Here is a 19,824-nt window from a genome sequence, read left to right as displayed (position 1 = left end):
GTGATGCGTGCACGCATGTCGGACCTCCTCTGGTGTCGTCAGCTATAATTCACAACAGTCATGACAGGCCACAGTATTTATTATACATGGCTATACTGTATATCACAAGTGAGTTTTGAGTATCAGGATGAGTGTACACTCCTGGTAGTATAAATTAAAGCTTTTGGGTGGTGGGATTCTTCCTACAAAGGTCCATCTGTATGTCATAATTGTACAGAACTGACGTACCACAGTGTATTAATAATTATGCCATATAATATATTATATTGGCACTGCATTTCCCTTGATCTCAGAGGTCAAAAGGCAACAATATTAATTTAAACTGTTAATTTGCACTTCACTGACAGCTTGAAAACACATAAAGGATAGGGAACTAAAGCACGCATCTTCGTATATACTGAAGATCACAAATACAAAGCGGCAACTATTATTTTATCAAGACACACTAAATTACGCCCTCAGTTTATCTAATTATCGTCTGGTGCCATGGCAGTTTTAACTCCAGTTTTGACGGTAGACTTGATGGCCCCTCTGACTGCTTTGTTCTTGGCTGCCCCAGATACACCCTCTGTAACAGCCTTGTTAATGCTGCCTCCTGAAGTGCGGAAGTACCTGTGAACCTGTGGGTTGGGTGCAATGATAAAGCGGTTAATTTCTGGTTAAAAGCGCAATATGGGATTAATAGCAGAGTAAAAACTTGCATCAAGGGGGGCACTAATTTAAAGCACATCAATTTCATACGATTATGCTGTTAAAAGGGCACGTTACACTATAATGACATGTACATGTAGAGTAGGATACAGTCGAATTCCTTATAACGAACACATTAATTCAATTTTGACTATTATACATGCAGAGGTGGTTTTAACGAACCGTGAAAATGAGGACGACTGAAGGTATCACTGCTAGTAGCCAGAGGAAACCCATGATGATGTACATGACCCCCACGGCAATCTGACCTCCAGTGGCACCGGCCGTATCGACTTTTGGAGTAAACAACAGGGCTCCAAGATACCAACCACTACACAGAGAGAACAAATAAACATGATGAATTTGTTAAGAATTGGAATATAGCTTAAATAATGATCTTCCAGAATTTTGGGCACTACATGTAAGTACAGTACTTTTTTGGGAGCTAAGAGCACCCACTGGATTCTGAATCGAAATATTTAACAGACCATGCTCCGAGACTAGGAGGTCCAATGGCACCCAGGATGAAACTCAGCACTTGGAAAGCCATTGCAAAGAAAAACCACATAAAAGCCAGTGAGCTGTCCTTCCTGTGTGTGTGTGCGGGTGTATGTGTGTGTGTGTGTGGGTGTATGTGTGTGTGTGTGTGTGCGGGTGCGTGCGTGCGTGTGTGTACCATTGCTGATTATTGCTGATTTAGAGAGCTCTACAAAAATTATTTGGTAAAACTTACAAAGCAGTCAATATAAAGCCTCCATTCCGTTTGGACATGTATGATGCAACTAGCTATGGTTCAGCTATAACATAATGTACATGCATGTACAATTGTAGCTGCTTGATAATACACGACTGAGAAAGTTGAGGAAATAATTATGTGACGTTGCCAGCATGTGTTTTATTTCTGTTGACTAGATCTATGCTTATATATACACAAGAATATTAAGCTAAGTAAACGCCTAGCTATGATACTTGAGATGACAAGAGGATTAGTGCTTTGTACTGTTTTCCACTCGTGCAACAAACAAGCAGAACGTTTCAAAGGCAACACTAACTGGATCTATATCATACTATTATGTTACAGTTCATTTTACAGTTCATTTACATAATTTAAATTCATATTATAAAAACATTCATATTGACCAGGAACTTGGAATGAAAGGACCTCAATCATCGATGTCTCACATTCTCTCAGCATGATCAGACAAGATAACAGCATGCCCAGAGAGTCCTTACAGATGGATATCACCAGCTATATAGCTATCATGCACTGTACAAGCTAACTAGCTCATAGATAAATAAAAGCTGAATCAATTCTAAAATTTCACTAATAACCATAATTGGAAAAGCGCTTCAATTCGAGTATAAAAGCCTGCAGTTGAGCATGCGCTTAAAATAAAGATATGCTTAAAATAAAGATATGCTTATAGTTGAGTAAGCGCTAATAATCCAGTTTCTACGGTAGGGTACCTCGAATAAAGGCCGTGTGTAGCTAGCTAGCTAGCTGCCAACGTGCAAGTTGAAGTTTCTTAGCTTTTGCTCGCTTTTATACGGCAACGAAGCTTTAATATCGAAATCTGCCACATTTAAAACTAATAACTTGTTGTTTGGAGGCTATCCATGCTGTAGACACAGTGCTATGGCATCCAGGTGAGTAGACTCACATGTCACACACAAACAAACAAATCAACAGACTACTATACCCGCTGGCCTCGGGTATAATTATGGGTGTGCCAAAGACACCACACATAATTATAGCTGCTAAGCCAGGGTGTCATACATACAGGATTTTGAAGTAGAGGGGGGAAATAAGAAAAGTATACCGGGTATCTTCTAATTTATCGGACACTTCTAATTACCCCAGACACTCTTTTGGGCAATTTTCGCTGTTCTACTAGACACTCCAGTGCTGTAATATTACAATATCCGGACAATACCTTGAAAAGTTGAGTTACAATTCATGGACGGCAAGTAAGACTTAGAGTGGCAGTTAGATAGCTTTGAGTAGCTAGTTTTAGATGCCTAGTGCAACTATTCAGTCACACACTGTTCTATTAAACTTAGCTAGCAGCTGCTTGCTTGTTTTAATTATTCCAGACACTTCGCATGCTCTATAAAAAATCTGTTCCAATTATACCCAGACAATTTCCAAAATAATAATTTTTTGCTGTCCGATAAATTAGAAGATATACGGTAACTAGAAAATGTTGCTGAAAAAAAAGGTCGACGGTTATTTCAATACCCTGTTAGTATGTAAAATTGCCAGCTATAGACACTCAGTCACACAACTATTACTTCAATGCAAATTTTAGGGGGGGGATTAGAGCTATAGGGGGATATCCCCCCTTTCCCCCACTGTGAGCCACACCCACCTGAAAGCATAATAGGCGGGCAGGAACCAACAGAAGAAAGAACCAGGACAGAAGAGGATGAGGTAGGCGATGGCCACACCCATTGTGGTCAGGAACATTGGTAGCTGGGTGCTACTACCAGTGGATCCTATTGTTATTGCCCCAGCTATGGCTAGTATTAGGTTGACGACGAGCATCACCCACAAGTCTGTGTGTGTGCGTGTGTGTGTGCGTGCATGTGTGTGTGTGTGTGTGTGTGTGTGTGTGTGTGTGTGGGGGGGTAGTTTCTGCATCTTAAGGGGGGGTACTAATTACATTAAGAAGTAAATAATATGACTGCACATGTAGAAACAGTCATCATTACAAATATACACAGAGACTCTTATAATTATACAGAGAGGCTAGTATACACTGTACATGCACTTACAGAGCATAAGAGCTAATAGTAGGTATATCATCCAATGGGCAGCAGGCGGTATCTCATTCTTGACACTGATGTAAAAGCATGGCTTGCAAGGGGACGGGCAGAATTTGGGAAAGGGTGGGAAGTTTTTGGGACTTTCCCCAGACCCTAATCGCTCGATATTCTGTTCCCTTTCGTGTAGAGCAGCTTCACGACGGGCAATCTCCTAAAAAGTGGAGGGTGGATAAAGCAATGTGTGTGTATACATACACGTACAATGACTACTAACATGGCACGCTGTTTCCTAATTATTATAGCTCATGCATAACAGGATACACACGGACTACATGACATGTTCGTGGTTGCTTTGTAGCAGATGCCTTACATGCATGTACAAAAGTTAAATCCATACAGTGAACGACTAATTGTTACAGTTTGTACATACAAAAAGGATCGAATGTGCTAACTCACCTCTTCCTTCTTTCTCAGTTTGTCATTTTCAAATGATGAAGGCTGTGGAAAAAGGAACATTGTTAATTACTTTGTAGGGCTGGTTGCATAAGCCTAATCAACAACCTTACGCTTGGCCTGTGTTGTAAAGTGATGCAGCAAGGCACATGACTAAAAAATATACTTAAGTTAGTTCTGATTGCACCTAATAATTATTATACACACAACCACTGACAATCTCAAGGATTAATAGAGTCCTCTCTCTCTATCTAATGTACACATCGATTGCGTGCAATGTAAACCCTACCTACAGTGTGTTAGAATCGCTTGGTACATAGCAGGGTGTGTGAAGGTGTTCAATGTTAGACCAGTACTGTACCACAAGCCAATGGTTTCAATCTAATAACATACCATAACCAAGGAAAAATGAAAGCACCGCGGGTGCTGATGCCTCGGTGAGGTGCCGAAGCTACATAACCTAAAGCTACTAGTTTTTAATTTTGCTGCATGCAAGGCAGAATCACAACTCAAAGAGTGGGTTTAATGATCGACCATAAAACGATCGATGCCAAAAATTTGAAGTTTAAAATTAGATCTAATGGCTGCATCAGCAGAGCCTTCTTCTCACTCTTGCAGCCACCAATAGCTAGCGTTCTAGTGCAGAGCTAACTACTAAGTAGAGTAGCAACACTCAGTGAACAAGTTTTGCGATGCACTCTTCTGAAGAGGCTGCAATGGCATTCCAAGTAAGCAAAACTAGGCACAACTCGAGAACGAAGCATTATTTTGCAAATCCACGAATTAAAATCCACTACTCAACTATAGTCCATGTTTACATGAGGACTCTTACTTGCACTTGATTGATCCTTGAGCAGCTGTAGCAGTCTACACAGACACAGACACAAACACACTACCATATACCTCGCTTGCACATGTGCACCGAGGGATAATAAGAGGTAAGATGGAGAAAAGATTACTACAAATTTAGAGGAGCAAACAATATCAAATTGTGTTTCACACACAATGCTCCAGTGCTGACCCAAGCCTTGCCCATCCTCACACATAGATACAGCCAAGAACTGCCACTCTAGTTATACACGTACCTCAACAAGAACATTCTAGTGCAACACTTGTACAAAATTAACTACATGTAATAGAGGTAAGTCATACCACAATCACTATGGTGGCCTAAGAAACCAGAAAATCCCATATGATTTCGATGGTATGGTATATAGTGAGTGGCCTACCATGGTTGCAATGGGTGAGAGAGAATCATATCACATCCCACAGTTGTCTTCTAAAAACCATAAAATGAATGTGTTGCAAATTTGCTGCCAGTGCGGGTAACCAACTGAATCCACCCACAATGCATAGATACATAATTATACATGTGTTGATGTACAGTATTTCATAAAGTAGTTTCCCTCTCTTAACGAGGGTTCCAAGCTTGGAGTTATTCAGATACGGTGATCAATGGATTAAATACGGCCCTTTAATTTATACTAGCTCCCACAACGAGCCAACAGTTGCGGTACCACTTACAGCTGGGGTGTACTCTGGTGGGTCGTCAGGTTCCATTATAGCTGGCTCACTAAACTGATTGGTCGCTCTAGGCTTTGCCTTTGGCTTCTTTTCTTTTTCTTTCTTCTTCTCCTTTTCCTTTGCTGCCTTCACCTCAGCCTTCGACGGGGGAGGGGGCAATTTGATTGGCTGAATGAAGAATACAAATTAAATCATCATTTGTGCAGTCAAATACAATTCACTGAGACAGTACACGTCAGGAAATTCCTTGTAACACGTACAGGATACAGCCTTATCACTGACGATCGTAAGGAGCGTCAATTGCAAGGAATTTATCGCTAATAACAAACATCTGCAAGACTAAAAATGCTACATATGAAGACAGACAAAGTGAAACTTTGTGTACAACAATCAGGGCTATAATACCCAGTGCACACACTCACACACACGTACCTCTGGCTCTGCAACAGGTTTAGGCTCATCAGCAAATGGATTATAGTCTTCTGTCTGAGGGACACTGGTAGCTGCAGTCGTTACTGCAGGGTCCTGTGATGGAGGGAAGTAATGACACTAGAATATACCGCCAGTGCTCAAACCTTCTATTGTGCATGGTCACCCTACAATGATACCAGGGGTCTCCATTAGAATGTCATCTCTTTTTATTACTATGCTGCCCAAAGTTGACTGCTACATGTACATATTTCACTGTACAATTAAACAAAGAGACCATTAATCTCAATAAAAAGTGGCTAATCTAGCTAGCTATTATTGTTAGATATTGAATCCATTCCATCTTGAAACACTATGCACACACTACACACATTACCCTGTCGATTGCCAGAATGGAGGGTATATTAAAACAGCTATACAGCCATATGGCCATGTGTACAACCGGTTGAAAATGAAACCTGTTTATTGTTAAAATGTGCACCTAAATCATATTTAATGTGTATTTAGTTAGACTGTGGGAAAGCAGGCTACAAATTACTGTGTCCAGGGTGACCATGTACAGTTCATTGTGCCCAGGTGTACGTTTCACTGTGTTGTTGATTCGAAACTTTGTGTACAACAATCAGGGCTATAATACTGTAAAATAAGTTCATTAAATGATGATCTACAGAATGTGATGTTACAGTATCAACATTAACAAGGCTATTAACAAGGCTGTGTTGTTTGCCTTCCTTTATACTCACTGCAAAGGGGTTGATATTTACAGGATCAGCAAAGGGATTGTCATCCGCCATATTTAGCCTTCAATATATTGAACGGGTATCCTATTGAACTAGAAACTCCAAACACAAATGAACAGGTCTCCTTAGGCGGTTCCAAGCTCCAGGTATCTTGGCAAGACGCGACAAAGCTCGATATCGATATGCGATCACAAACTTCAAAAGGGTTCCTCCTATTTTGGGGGTCAAGTCACGGGACTGTACTTGAGTTCTTATTGTGTGGGTGGGTTTATGTGTCACTGATACTGTACACTCCGTGGATGTGAAACGTAGGTAGTATACGGAGAGATTACGGAGTATTCGTGTTCACTCACTGCAACGGCACCCAGCTGCAGAAACAGACACTTTTAGTGTTGTTTTTCTTGCACAGCTGCGCACTTGTAGCTTCAGTTGAGGAGAAGGTCTGCTGTACTCGTAGGTAGGAGGTAAGTCTATCATAGAGCATGTATATTGAGCCTGCATTATTAGTGGATAGCCTTTTGGAGCTCATTTTTGTCTGTAACTTACTAGGTGACAAGTTTGTGGTTAGGCGATCTTTGGTTGGGTTTATGGTTGGAACATTTCGCTTTGCTTTCTTGTTAGTCTATGAAGTGAAGTACCGGGAGAATGTGTTCAGCACTTAAGGAAATGTATAAGGCTAGCAGCAAACTGAATGATAGGTCAAATTTAGGTGTTTAACGGTACTCATCTTGTGGTTAGGCGATCTTGCCAACAAAAAGCTCCATCACTTAAATGATGTGGTCATTCAATAATATAGATGTCCTTATACCAGGAGAATCTATTTTGACCCTCAGTAAATGTTTTGTTATTTCAGGAAAGCGTGTCTTTATGGTGAACATGTTTACTCATACAAATGTACTGTATGATGATAATGCATACATGATCCTACAGCGGCCGGAGTAAATTATTACGTGCATTCTAACATACATATCTTTAATTTAGGTAATGCTCTATCACCAAAGGAAGCGGAAAGGAGCATAATTATTCCCTGATGCAAGACTAACAAACAAGTGTACGAGCACAAGTAGCGATAAGACGAAGAAGAATCCTCCTTCAACTTTAAATCAGTTTTAGTTGTCCATTTAGTTGTCTATTACTAAGTCTATCTCCATGCATGGATGCCTGCCTATATACTATTCTGTGTGCATACGTATACATGCTGTGCTATATACAATGTCATCACAAAAATTAAGTCAGCAGTGTACATGTAGCTAGATCTAGATTTGTCAGGTTCCAATATGATTTCTGCATCTCCACTTTCATTCATGAACATCTCTCTTGGCTCTCCCTGCGCAGAGAATCAGTTAGCACTGGAAGAACTTGGACTGGGAGCTTCAGTTGTCTGATCACTCACACGTAGTTACTGTTATTATTGTATCCATGCAGTAGATTCCGTATACTATACGGAATTCCGGATACTCCGTCCGTGTCATCCGTTGCAATGAGTGTTTCAGGACTTTTGGTAGTGGGCGGAAGTGTTTCACATCCACGGAGTGTACAGTATCTATGCTTGCACTTGCTAATCTGTACTCTGATCTGTACCAGCACCTGTGCTGTAGTGATCCATACCCACCCACTCAAATTTATAGTATAAATAGTAGATAGCCTTCTACTATACTAATTTATGCTTTCTGGCTCCACTATTGTACACCAAAAACATAAGCTGAGATGTCTACGCGAAGAGGCCACAGGGTAAGAGCCAACAAGCTAATAATTATACTAATTATTATTTACTATAAATAATCTGCATAAAATTATTATAGCTATCTAGATGCCTTGTCTTCATGAGTGCCTTACATTTATGGAATGTGCATAGCTTTTACAGCATGCCTGTATACGTATAAGTGCATCGTACTAAACTTGAAGTTCATGTTATTTCAGAGGCTTCGTTTACTCATTGACCAAGCGTATGGTCTACAGAAGAGGGATGTGTTCGGGCTCAGGTGAGTGCATGTATGTCACTATACCGTGTGTGCTGTAAAGATAAACTTACATAATACGATTGTGTCCTTGAGGCTTTGTAAGCTTACGTAATATTCTCTTGGTTTGGGCGAGGTAGGATATTACGTGTAAGCATTGTCTGAGCCAGCTGATAACAAGGACTCTTAGTGGCAAATTGTTGTATGCACATCACATACCCATCACACACCTCATGCACCACTCTCCACACCCACACGTACCCTACACCCATGAACCTCAAACCCACCACACCCACCACACACACACACAACACACAGTGATCCATATGTCAAGGTGTCATTCTACAATGCTATAAACATTCGCGGTCACCACAAGACTTCGGCTATAAAGAAGGTACTACAATTAATGCAGTGAAACCTGTCTATGCGGTCACCCTATAAGCAGGTCACCTTCTAAAATTATACTAAATTTTGGTTGTTGGACCCCAAGTCTCCATGCATAGTATTCCATGCATAGTATAATTATATTTGTACCTGTCTAATAGGCCACCTCTTTATCATCCACTGTTGGACTGTTGGTCTACCACAGGCTGCGCTGCATGTATATGTACTCTCTGCTCAGCTTTGTGTACAACAATGCCCCCACAATGGTTAATCATTGTCCTAAGCCACTGAAATAGGTGGGACTTGCCCCTTGCAATGACTAAGGCTACATAATACACATACTAAGGCTGACTAGGCTGGCTGTAGCCATTCTTTTCCATGCACATTACATTGCAGATACATGCATGTACATGTATGTATGTATGTATGTATGTATTGTACGCCTGTGCAGACAATTCTGTACGATGCACTATAATAATATTATATAAAGTTGAAGCGGTTTGTATTCTTATTGTGAGGACGAACTTCTTCTTTTATTGCTCAGACCTTACGGCCAAAGTGGAATGAAGTTCTTGATTTTGATGTAAGTTGTTTGTGATAGCAAGAGCTAAAGTACTAGCTTGATATTCACTGCATGTAAACTGTGTTCAGTTGTACATTAATTATCATCACATGTATGTACTAACCATGCTATTATCTGATTGTTTTAGGTTGCCGTGCTCGAGAGAAAGTTCACAGTAATCTTTGACTTGTTTGATGAGAACCTTTTAGTAAGCTACATGTACAAACAGTTATACATGTACTGTCCATGCGGCTTGATTCATAGAATTTCAGTAACCCCTTTGTTGATTGATTTTTCCCTTGCAGATCTCGGACGACTTTCTAGGGAGGGCAGTTTTCCATGTTGACTTTAGTGACACTGACCCAGAAACGTCTCCGTGTGTGGTGAGTACAGTGTAGTGATGAATATGACATTCGTGATGTTGTCCTTTGTAATGAATGTTTTGTACACTGATTATTGTTGATAGGAATTAAAATATTTTTTGGCCCTACATACAATTCCTACCTGCTTGTAAGGCTTTTACTTACATGTAATAGCTAATACAAGATTTACGCATTATAATATAATTAAGGTGTATAAATAAATGCTTGAACAAAGTACCGTATTTACTTGATTAAACGCCCGGGCTTTTATTTCCTAGCAGCATCTGTAGAGGGGGCGTTTAAACGAGATGGGTGCTTATTCGAAACGGGCGTTTATTGTTTTGTCTACTTCAAACTCTTGCTCATCAGCAGTTATTATGCTCTTTTTGGCTGCTGCTACAGCTCTCAGCTTCAATCTTAAGTCGTAGGAGTGATGTTTCTCCCTCTGTGTCCTCTCTGCCATCATAAATAGTATCTATTTATTCTATGCTGCCCTTGTTTCAGCTGGTTCCACGTGTTAATTCAGCTCCACCCACAGTGCCACGCCCCATACATGGGCGATTATTTAAGAGGGGCGTTTATTGACAAAGACAGCTTTTACCATGGGCGTTTAATCAAGTAAATACGATAAATAAGAATTCTTCCAACCCCAATTCTCACTCTAGTAAGACTGTTTTGGGAAATCTTGGAGTTGTATTTTCTCAAAAACATGAGTTTGGGAATGTCGTATGAATATTTGTTGTGAGCTAAAGTGTATACATTACATGCACATCCTGGAGTGTGTGAGGTGTGTGTACCTTAACACTTTGTACTTCCTGTGGGGGATTACTTTGGGTGTTTAATTGCATTCCACTGTTGGGAGAATGATTTGGGACTCTAGTCAGGGTTTCAGTCCCAAATGCTAGCTGTGTGTTTGAAGCTACATATGGTATGTTTGTTTGTTCTGAGGTGATGCATGTACATGTATAGTCTACAGTCTACATGTACAGTACATGTATACGCAATATGTACAGTATGTAGTACTATGTTTACATAACTGTTTAAACTAGATCACTGAAGTGCTAACCCTCGGCTGTTGACATGAGTAATAAAACTACCATAGAAACCAGAGGAGTGTTCAGTTATACAATAATAAAGAAGCAACAAACCACAATTCTAGCTTTCTACTGAGACCCTGATCCTGGTAAAGGATCACGTCAGCTGTAGGTATCACATAACGTGCAGCCTGTGCTACAAGTGCATCTTTATGCTGGGTACATTTGGGAAACAAAGTTTAGGCCATTATACAGAGATCGCTTATGTTGTTTGTTGAGGGGTTGTTTTGTACACAAAAAGTGCTCTTATTTTGTTAGTGCAAATTTTCGTATTAGCTCAAAATTGAGCCCTCGCATGTACATACATTTAATAACTGATCTATTATGGATTATGTCACTGCACTAGCTTGCAGTACTTTTTGCTCTGTGCCCATCTGTATAATTATGTGCATGTACATGCATGAAAATCGTTCATGGCGGAGACTCTGAAAGCGTATGCACTCGTAATTCAATGTTGCGTAAACCTATTGCGCATACAAAATATTTCACCATACATAAATAACCTGCTACACAGATGGTACATGTATTCACAGTGCTGTACATGTACATGTGTATACAATTATGTACACTATTAGACACTAGTTGATAAGATCTACATGGGAAGTACATGGGAAAAGTGCCTCAGAGCAGGTATACTATGGGACTTAGTATGCCTGCTTAGTACACCTAGTATTCCGTTGTCAAGTAATTTTATTGTAGTCAAGCGGTTTACGCTTGCGCACTAGTATCTAAATGAGTTAGACACTGTTTTGTCGGTGTCCATGTGATTTAGAAGCCCTCAGCCACTTTAGTATACACGCGCACCATGAGTACATGTACATACATTTTATTGGTCTCCCATTCATTCAGTCTGACGTGGCTGTCACTACGATTGATGACATAAAGAGTGTCGGTCGTCTTCTTACTCTCGCCCTCAAGGATAAGTACTCTGACAGCCATTTCACTGGAGCTATGAGCATTCCACATGTACGGCAGATGAGGCAAGAGTTCCTGCAGAAGAGACTACACAAGGCTCGGGAGCACGAGGAGACCTGGTGAGTGGGTGTGGTGAAGGGTGAGGGGGTTTTGAGATATGTGTGTGGTGTGTGAGGGAAGGTACATGCAGTGGAGGTGTGTGTACCAGTGGTGAACAATATTCATACGTGTACATGTACCTTTGTTGACTGGTGCACATGTACTAATTATTAATGCGTTTCAGAAAGTGTTCTCCAGTATTATAATACTAATTATACATGTACATGCATAATGATCAGTCTCTTGTTTATTATACAGGGGAGGTCTCCAGGTGTACTATGTGTTTGAAGAACCTCCCCGTGCTCGTGCACACACACAACCATCCCTCACTGCTTCGTCCCTATCACTGACCGCACCCACCACCCCTGAAGCCACACACACTTCTCCAGGAGCCTCACCTGCTCCAGAGTCAACGGCTGACAGTGATGAAGATGACACTGTACTGCCTGAAGGTTAGTACAGTACATGCTCTCTTAATGGCCATAAAGACGTTCCACTAGCTGTTATTAACATAATTATATGTATATTATTTCATAGAAGAATTACGATAATTGTTAAATGGGTGTACTCATGCTGTTAATTCAATTGCCTTCAGTGCTATAATTGTTGAACATAGTCTTATGTGTAATTTTATTCTTAATACAGGTTGGGAGATGAGAGTTGACTCTAACCGTCGCCAAATGTTTGTCAATCGTGACCTGCACCGTGTGTCGCTACGACGACCATCCAACATCCCAGCGGCCCTAACCCAGGAGCTCCAGAATGCAGTAGGTGCTCGGAGGAGGTTCCAAGAGAGGTCCACTAGTATCGATGTGAGTTAACAGCTTTGTGAATAATGCTGGGGTAGTGAACTCAAGCATGTACTGATCCTTTTGCATGTATGTGGATAGTGACAACCCCACCTTTGTTATAATTATTACCAACTCATGTATCACATTTTCTTCAATAGAAATTTAAGTGGTTTTTGTTCTGAGGCTATAGTAATTTTGGTTTGATTGAAAGGTCGAAAACTTATTATATATACATGTATGTACACGTACATGTGCATGTACCACTACAGGTGATAATAGAGAGGTCAGAGTCCACTGTATCGGAAGACTCACGTCCACCTGACGCCGGAGCTGGTACTGGACTGGGACCGTCCACACAGCACACAGGTACTGGACTGGGACCGTCCACACAGCAGGACGATTGGGGTAAGTAATAGCAATTAGCTACACGTACATGTATGACGTACATGTAGAGCACATGCAATACAGTACAAACTATAATAAGTAAGAAGGTTTTTTTACCAATGGTGTCCATTTCACTACCTTAATTTTCACACTTAGTTTTGGTTGGGGAACAACCACCAGCTGAACCAACTGCCACTGAGACGAGCACTGCAGAGGTCGGTACTCCTACAGCCGCTATAGCCGCTATTGTGGGTGAAGCCACAGCTTCAGTACCACCGCCTGTGGTCACCACTGGTTCAGTGGGTGGGGCTTCATTGCTAGGGTCAACTGAAGCACCTCAGCTAACAACAGCTCTACAGAGAGCGGTGAGACTATAACAGCTTATGTAATGACTCTTTTGCTTCAGTGCTATACATGCATGTACACGTGATTTACTATAATGTTCAGTGGAACCTTTCTTCATGGCCAAGCTTCCCCATTTTCCCTCACAGTCTGAGGGACTCGCGGCTGGCTGGGTGGCTGGCATGTCCCTAGACGGTCGTATCTACTACATTGATCACAACACTCACTCCACCACTTGGGAGAAGCCACGCCTCTTGGAGAGACGACCCACCTCTGAAGAAACAGGACACGGGGCCCAACAAGCTGAGCAGGTACATGGCATGGAGGAGAGTGGTGTTAGAGGACGCTAATAATAATTAGATGTGTGTTATTTGAAGCAGACACACATGCGGTGTATTTGTAAGATCAACTATCACTCTAGTCGAGGCTATTGGAACATTACTGTCCAAGATCCTTTCTGTGTGCATGCATGATGCTAGTGTGTTTTTGATTATGAATCCTTTCTCTACAGCCAACATTGTGTGCTTTCCCCCCCCCAAAAAATGTACATGTACCGTACACAATTAAATATAAGTACAAGTATGGTGTGTGTGATTAGTTTACCTCCTTCCCCTCAGGACAAGGACCTCCCCCCTGGCTGGGAGGTGCGTAAGGCCAAGGATGGACGGACGTACTACGTGGACCACAACACTCACCGCACAGTCTGGGAACACCCAATGGAGACCTCTCAGAGACTGGCCAAAGAGGATGAGCTTGGACCATTGCCGGTAACTACATGTACATGTAGTCTAGGGCACTTTATAGACTAACTTGTACGAATTTATAATGTCTCATACTATTTATACATGTATACATGCCTACACTAATCCCTAACTTCACACACACACACACACATGCAGTCCAATTGGGAGGTGAAGCAGATGCCAGATGGAAGGATCTTCTACGTTGATCACAGTACGTTTTGCAATGTTTGCATCTTGTAATTTAAAATTGATAGATTACATGTACGTCATCACATAATTCACTGTATAATTATTGTTTGGTACAGTCACTCACTCCACTCAGTGGGAGGACCCACGGTTGCTCGCCAAGAACAAGCCCACTTATGTGAGTGTTATATTTAGGGTACTACGATATAAAGTCTATAATTATTATATCTGTCTGCTGCAGCAGTGTTGCGTATGTACGTTTTAATATAGTGGAACCATTTTGTAGTATACATGTACATGCACCTTTGGAAATATGGTTTTGGCCTTTGCACAGCGCTTGTATTAGTACATGTACATGCACATGTACATGTACATACATGTAGTTGTGTCGTTGTGCCACCCCTGAGGATTTCATTATCATGTTACTGATATCATATTATTTATCTTAATTTGTACAGAAAATCCAGTACTCTCGCGATTACAAGCAAAAATACGTCAACTTCAGATCAAAACTCGGGCCAAAGGTGAGTACATAAGTTGTGTGTCAGAACCTATGTGTACTGTTACAGTACTGTCTATCATCCTATAAGCAGGTCATACAGTACATGTACGTACAGCCTGAGGTTAATAGGTTCCAACACATCCATAGCACATGTTTAAACTTTGGACATGAGTAATTAAGTAGGCTAACCTCTTTTTTACTGACACCAACTGTTGGTCTGGCTCAAGGGTGACAAATTTCGCTGTACATGTACATCTTTGCCTAGAATATTTTGAACTCAAAAATGTACCAAGCAATCATTTTTAATACATGTACATATAGAACGTAATAATTTTGTTGCACCAGATATCAACCTCACTCTCCTCCCCACAGCACCAAATTCCTCGTCAATGTAAGATACCGTGTCGACGTTCGCAAGTGTTCGAGGACTCTTACAACTTTATCATGAATGTACGCGACATTGAGACACTCAAGGCACGACTGTACGTGGAGTTCCAGGGAGAGACGGGTCTGGATTATGGGGGTGTGGCTAGGGAGTGGTTTCATTTGCTCTCCCATGAAATGTTTAATCCCTACTACGGGCTATTTGAGTACTCAGCAAGGTGAGGCAATTGCTTGTGCAGGTTTCAATGTGTGCATGGCTATTGCATTAATGCATGCATGGTTGCATGGTTACATGTACAGTACGTTTGTGTTTTGGATGCACAAAGTGTAAAGTGGAATCCCCCCAAAATTTTGTATTTTCAAACTCCCCACCCCCCCCCCCCCCACACACACACACACACACACACACACACTCACACTCACACACACACAGTGACGACTACACACTTCAAATCAGCCCCAACTCTGGTGCGTACAATGAACGTCATCTCGAATACTTCAGATTTGTGGGCAGGATCTGCGGCATGGCTGTCTACCACAACAGGCTAATTGATGGTGGGTGTGTGTGTCTTTGATATAATTACACCATTTTGACCGAAGTATATAGTAGTATCATCAGTACGTAGTACTTGTTTTATAGCAGTCACCCTTGGGCCTTTAATGAAGAGATGGCCTGCTAATACAGGTCCATGCATGCAGAGGCTTTGGGTCCCATAACCTGCTGTATTCTACGTGTGCAGTTTAGTAAAGGTAATAGACAGGCTTCACTGTACATGTATTTCCCACCTATGCAGCTTTCTTTATTCGCCCGTTCTACAAAATGATGTTGAGCAAAGCCATCACATTGGAGGACATGCAGGCTGTGGTGAGTCACATGACTATGTTTCTACGTAATAAAAGTGCAGGTACATTGCATATGCTGAGCGTTGACTATTATGACGATTGCCTAGGGTTCAATTTCGTGAATTGGATAAAAATCGTGCATACGGCGACCCCACCTTAAGTTATTCAAGCACACATTTTACGCCAACAGTGTACGCCATGTGTACATGTATTTGGCTTATTGAAATTCACTTAAAAATTACCTGCTGTAGTATAGTTTGGTAAGGGTCGTTACTCTAACAATTCACAATTGTATCCTGTACATTTAATTATTGTGACAATAATACTCGTCCCCCTGCAGGACGTAGAGATGTATCACAGTTTCCAGTACATTCTTGACAATGACCCGGAACCTCTCTGTCTCGACTACAGTGTCAACTCATCCGTCTTTGGAGAGGTGAAAAATGATATTTTTACATAGAGCTAGCTAGCTATACGCTGCTTTAATTCGAGGTTTCATTACAACCGCGTACTACAACCACATGAACAAGTTAACTATTTGGTTTTCCATGCGAAGATTTCCGTACTGTGATCCTAAGCACTATCAGCTAAAACTCAACACACCTAATGTAAACTATGCACATGCACACTTTAGTTGACTGTGGTGGATCTGAAGCCTAATGGCAGGAACATCCCCGTTACCGAGGCCAACAAGAAGGCGTACCTTGAGTGAGTGAGACTTGCGTATTTATTTGATAACGTGTACAGCATGCAGTGAGTGTATTTACTCCCTCAAACAATAGTAGTTCATCCTTTTTGTATACATGCATGTACGTAAATCTATATGTAGTCAAAAATACCCTAAGTTGTACAAGTATGCAAATGCATGATGTTTTATCATGATCAACATAATTATACTAAGAACGATTTTGTGGTCAAATTAATAGCTATAATAATTATTATTATTGTATAGTATTTATTTCCCCCCTCCCCTTCCCTCACTTGTACAGCCTTATGATGAAGTGGCGGTTCAGTGACCGAGTACAAGACCAAATGAAGGCATTCTTAAAGGTACACAGAACTACATGTACATGTACATGTACGTATGACACACAGTATTTTGGAATAAATTCATGCTTTATGAGCCATCAGTAGTTAATATATCAGGGTACAGTATAATTTACAGCCAAGAGTTAGTAAATGTACTAATTATGTAGCTAAGGGGCAAGAAACAGACTATCAATAACACATACATGTACATGTATATGTACTGAACAAAAACCCAATTGTAGGTACATCAGTTTGTGTTTCAAATGTTTATGCACATTTATTATTTGTTTTCATTTCTCCGTTACAGGGTTTCTCTGACCTGATTCCACTTCGACTGATCAAGGTGTTTGATGAGAGGGAGATGGAGGTGAGACTATCTTATAGTGTCTGCCTTAGAATAATGTTGCCACGCACATAATAATGTCCAGCATTCTTTGTACAGTCCACTTCAGATTTGTGTAGAGCACTAGCTTACATGTGTATGTACATGTTGCAGTTAGCAAATTAGATGTACATGTGCATGTACGTGTAACTGCCTTAACATGTGTGTTCCATGAATTAATATCACCGCTGCCGTTATTCACGCTTAAATATTCGGATTGTTTCAACCACTTTAGTACCTCCTCGGTGGTCTGGCTGTGATTGATATGGATGACTGGCGCAGGAACACAGATTATGATGGCTACGCACCGCACGACAACGTTGCGGTGTGGTTCTGGAAAGCTGTAGAGAATTACGATAATGAAATGAGAGCCCGGCTACTGCAGTTCGTGACAGGCACTTCTAAAGTGCCCATGAATGGATTCTCTGAACTCCAAGGTGTGTGGGTGGATGCTGTGTGTGGGAGGGTGAAGAGTGATGTGGGTGGGAAGAGGTGTTAGGCGTATGCACACAAATAACATTTGTTTACCATAATAATGTGCCCTAACCCATTTGCACTGCTTTATCAATTATGTGGGTGGACCTTGTACAGAACTAGGCGTGGTTTATCCATTCAGTTATTCGCCGAGTGGATAATTGGTTCTACTGTATGTATATGTACTCTGGTCTTACTACAAGTGTACCAGCTACATGTAGTACATGTATAATTATATAAAATTTAATACGTAACACATTACAGGTAGCCAAGGACCTCGCAGGTTTTGCATCAAAAGATACGGTCAACCAGACTCCCTACCGAGAGCACACACATGGTGAGTGTGCTAGTGTCTACTGTGTCTGATAAATATAGTAAAGCTACGTGTACATGTATACTACACCTGTAGCACAATACAATCAGTAGAAGGTCAAGTTCTCTGTCGTTCTCAGTCAATACGTATTAGCTTTGTCAATGATTAAAAGCTACCCCACAGCCCCTTACTGTTTTTCAGAATCGACTGAAATTGTAAATTACATGATTGTAGCACATACTTTCAAAGGCTCCATTTGTCAAAGTTTGTTTCTGTCTGTGGTTTTGAAACCTATACGTACATCATACATAGCATCTCCACTTTTCCTATAAATACAGCGAACCACACATAGACCAATAGTGGCTGTAATAAAGAGGTGGCCTTGCTAACACAGGCCACATGGTATGGAGACTTTGGGTCTGAAGTATAAACCTTAGTTATGTACTAGAGGTGATCTGCTTTTAGGGTGGTAGGCTGCCAAAATAGACAGGCCTCACTGTACCTGCCTGATATGACTGTTATTGTTCTCCCTCTTACAGTTTCAATCGACTTGACCTTCCCCCGTACCCGAGTTATCACAAGCTGAAGGAAATGCTGCGACTAGCCGTTGAGAACACGGAGGGCTTTGAGGGAGTCGACTAAACACATAAAACTGAAATTAACGTTATTCATGTGATAAGTGTACGTGGAAATGTTTGTTTGTTCGTGATACATTATTAAGTTTGTTTACATCTTAGAGATGAATAATTAATTTTTTGTTGTGGAATAGAAGTGAAATACGTTGTAGAATGGAAGTGAGATTCAATTGCTAATAGCCAGAACCCTGTCCCCCACCTGTAGCTGACCCAGTCTGTGTGTGTAGGGGGGGGGGAAGTTAGAATGTATACGTGGGGGGAGGTTAGAATGTATACGTGGCGGGGGTTAGAATATGTGTGTGGAGGAGAGGTTAGAATATGTGTTTGGGGGGGAGGTTAGAATACAATTATGTGTGTGGGGGGAGGTTAGAATATATGTGTAGAGGGGAAGTTAGAATGCATGCGTGGGGGGGTTTATATTAGAATATGTGTTTTGGGGGAAGTTAGAATGTATGCGTGGGGGGGGAGGTTAGAATATGTGTGGGGGGGGGGAGGTTAGAATATGAGAAAGGAAGTGAGAACAGAATAATACGCACTGTAAAAAAGAATAATTATACTATGAAATGGCAGTAGAAATTATACTAAACATGCCAGAGTCAACTATATAATAACTGCCGATTATTTTGTGTTCAGTTGTCCAAATTCAATTTATACGTACAATAGTTCTCAGCTTTGAATGCAAAGGCTACATAATTTTGCGCTTTGTTTGAAAATTACGTACCGTTTTTGTCATGAAACGCCAGCTTAACAGTTAACAGTTAAAATGCTTGAAGTAATGTTAATCAACCATACAAATAATCATTTTATTAATAACCATGCATGCAACACCAACTGCTCTGG

General features: G+C 41.0%; 2 protein-coding genes across 3 annotated transcripts; one reads left to right on the top strand and one right to left on the bottom strand.

Annotated features, from left to right (window-relative positions):
* Positions 1-296: 296 nt before the first annotated feature.
* Positions 297-6,835, bottom strand: LOC135338423 (secretory carrier-associated membrane protein 5-like). The gene is made up of 9 exons (XM_064534544.1): positions 6,606-6,835; positions 5,866-5,958; positions 5,434-5,601; positions 3,913-3,954; positions 3,466-3,667; positions 3,060-3,246; positions 1,179-1,280; positions 874-1,021; positions 297-620 (listed from the first exon to the last, which is right to left on the bottom strand). The coding sequence occupies exons 1-9, from the start codon at positions 6,654-6,656 to the stop codon at positions 468-470; spliced, it is 1,146 nt and encodes a 381-aa protein (XP_064390614.1). The 5' UTR covers positions 6,657-6,835; the 3' UTR covers positions 297-467.
* A 1,338-nt stretch (positions 6,836-8,173) lies between these two features.
* Positions 8,174-19,161, top strand: LOC135338422 (uncharacterized). Of its 2 annotated transcripts, XM_064534543.1 has the most exons (27): positions 8,174-8,333; positions 8,523-8,584; positions 8,879-8,954; positions 9,489-9,527; positions 9,655-9,714; positions 9,812-9,889; positions 11,812-11,996; positions 12,235-12,428; positions 12,622-12,788; positions 13,037-13,100; positions 13,134-13,172; positions 13,308-13,516; positions 13,643-13,804; positions 14,111-14,260; positions 14,393-14,447; positions 14,542-14,600; positions 14,881-14,946; positions 15,297-15,526; positions 15,742-15,863; positions 16,103-16,173; positions 16,492-16,587; positions 16,786-16,859; positions 17,141-17,201; positions 17,488-17,547; positions 17,798-17,999; positions 18,301-18,373; positions 18,889-19,161. In XM_064534543.1, exons 1-27 carry the CDS (start codon positions 8,310-8,312, stop codon positions 18,989-18,991), a joined length of 2,781 nt encoding a protein of 926 aa, XP_064390613.1. In that variant the 5' UTR covers positions 8,174-8,309; the 3' UTR covers positions 18,992-19,161. The 2 variants fall into 2 exon arrangements, with proteins under 2 accessions (XP_064390613.1, XP_064390612.1); XM_064534542.1 differs by having other exon boundaries at positions 13,037-13,172.
* Positions 19,162-19,824: the final 663 nt, after the last annotated feature.

Source organism: Halichondria panicea, chromosome 7 (genome assembly GCF_963675165.1).
Source record: "Halichondria panicea chromosome 7, odHalPani1.1, whole genome shotgun sequence".
Taxonomy (NCBI): domain Eukaryota; kingdom Metazoa; phylum Porifera; class Demospongiae; order Suberitida; family Halichondriidae; genus Halichondria; species Halichondria panicea.
The sequence above is the reverse complement of the archived record's forward strand: the minus strand, read 5'-3'. Positions and strand labels throughout refer to the sequence as shown.

Coding starts and splice junctions, on each gene's coding strand:
- LOC135338423 (XM_064534544.1), bottom strand. CDS start 6,656: ATGGCGGATGACAATCCCTTTGCTGATCCTGTAAATATCAACCCCTTT. Junction 5,602..5,865: donor AACCTGTTGCAGAGCCAGAG/GTACGTGTGTGT, acceptor TTCTTCATTCAG/CCAATCAAATTGCCCCCTCC. Junction 3,955..5,433: donor CACCAGAGTACACCCCAGCT/GTAAGTGGTACC, acceptor CTTTTTCCACAG/CCTTCATCATTTGAAAATGA.
- LOC135338422 (XM_064534542.1), top strand. CDS start 8,310: ATGTCTACGCGAAGAGGCCACAGG. Junction 9,528..9,654: donor ATGAAGTTCTTGATTTTGAT/GTAAGTTGTTTG, acceptor TGATTGTTTTAG/GTTGCCGTGCTCGAGAGAAA. Junction 16,588..16,785: donor ACTCATCCGTCTTTGGAGAG/GTGAAAAATGAT, acceptor TGCACACTTTAG/TTGACTGTGGTGGATCTGAA.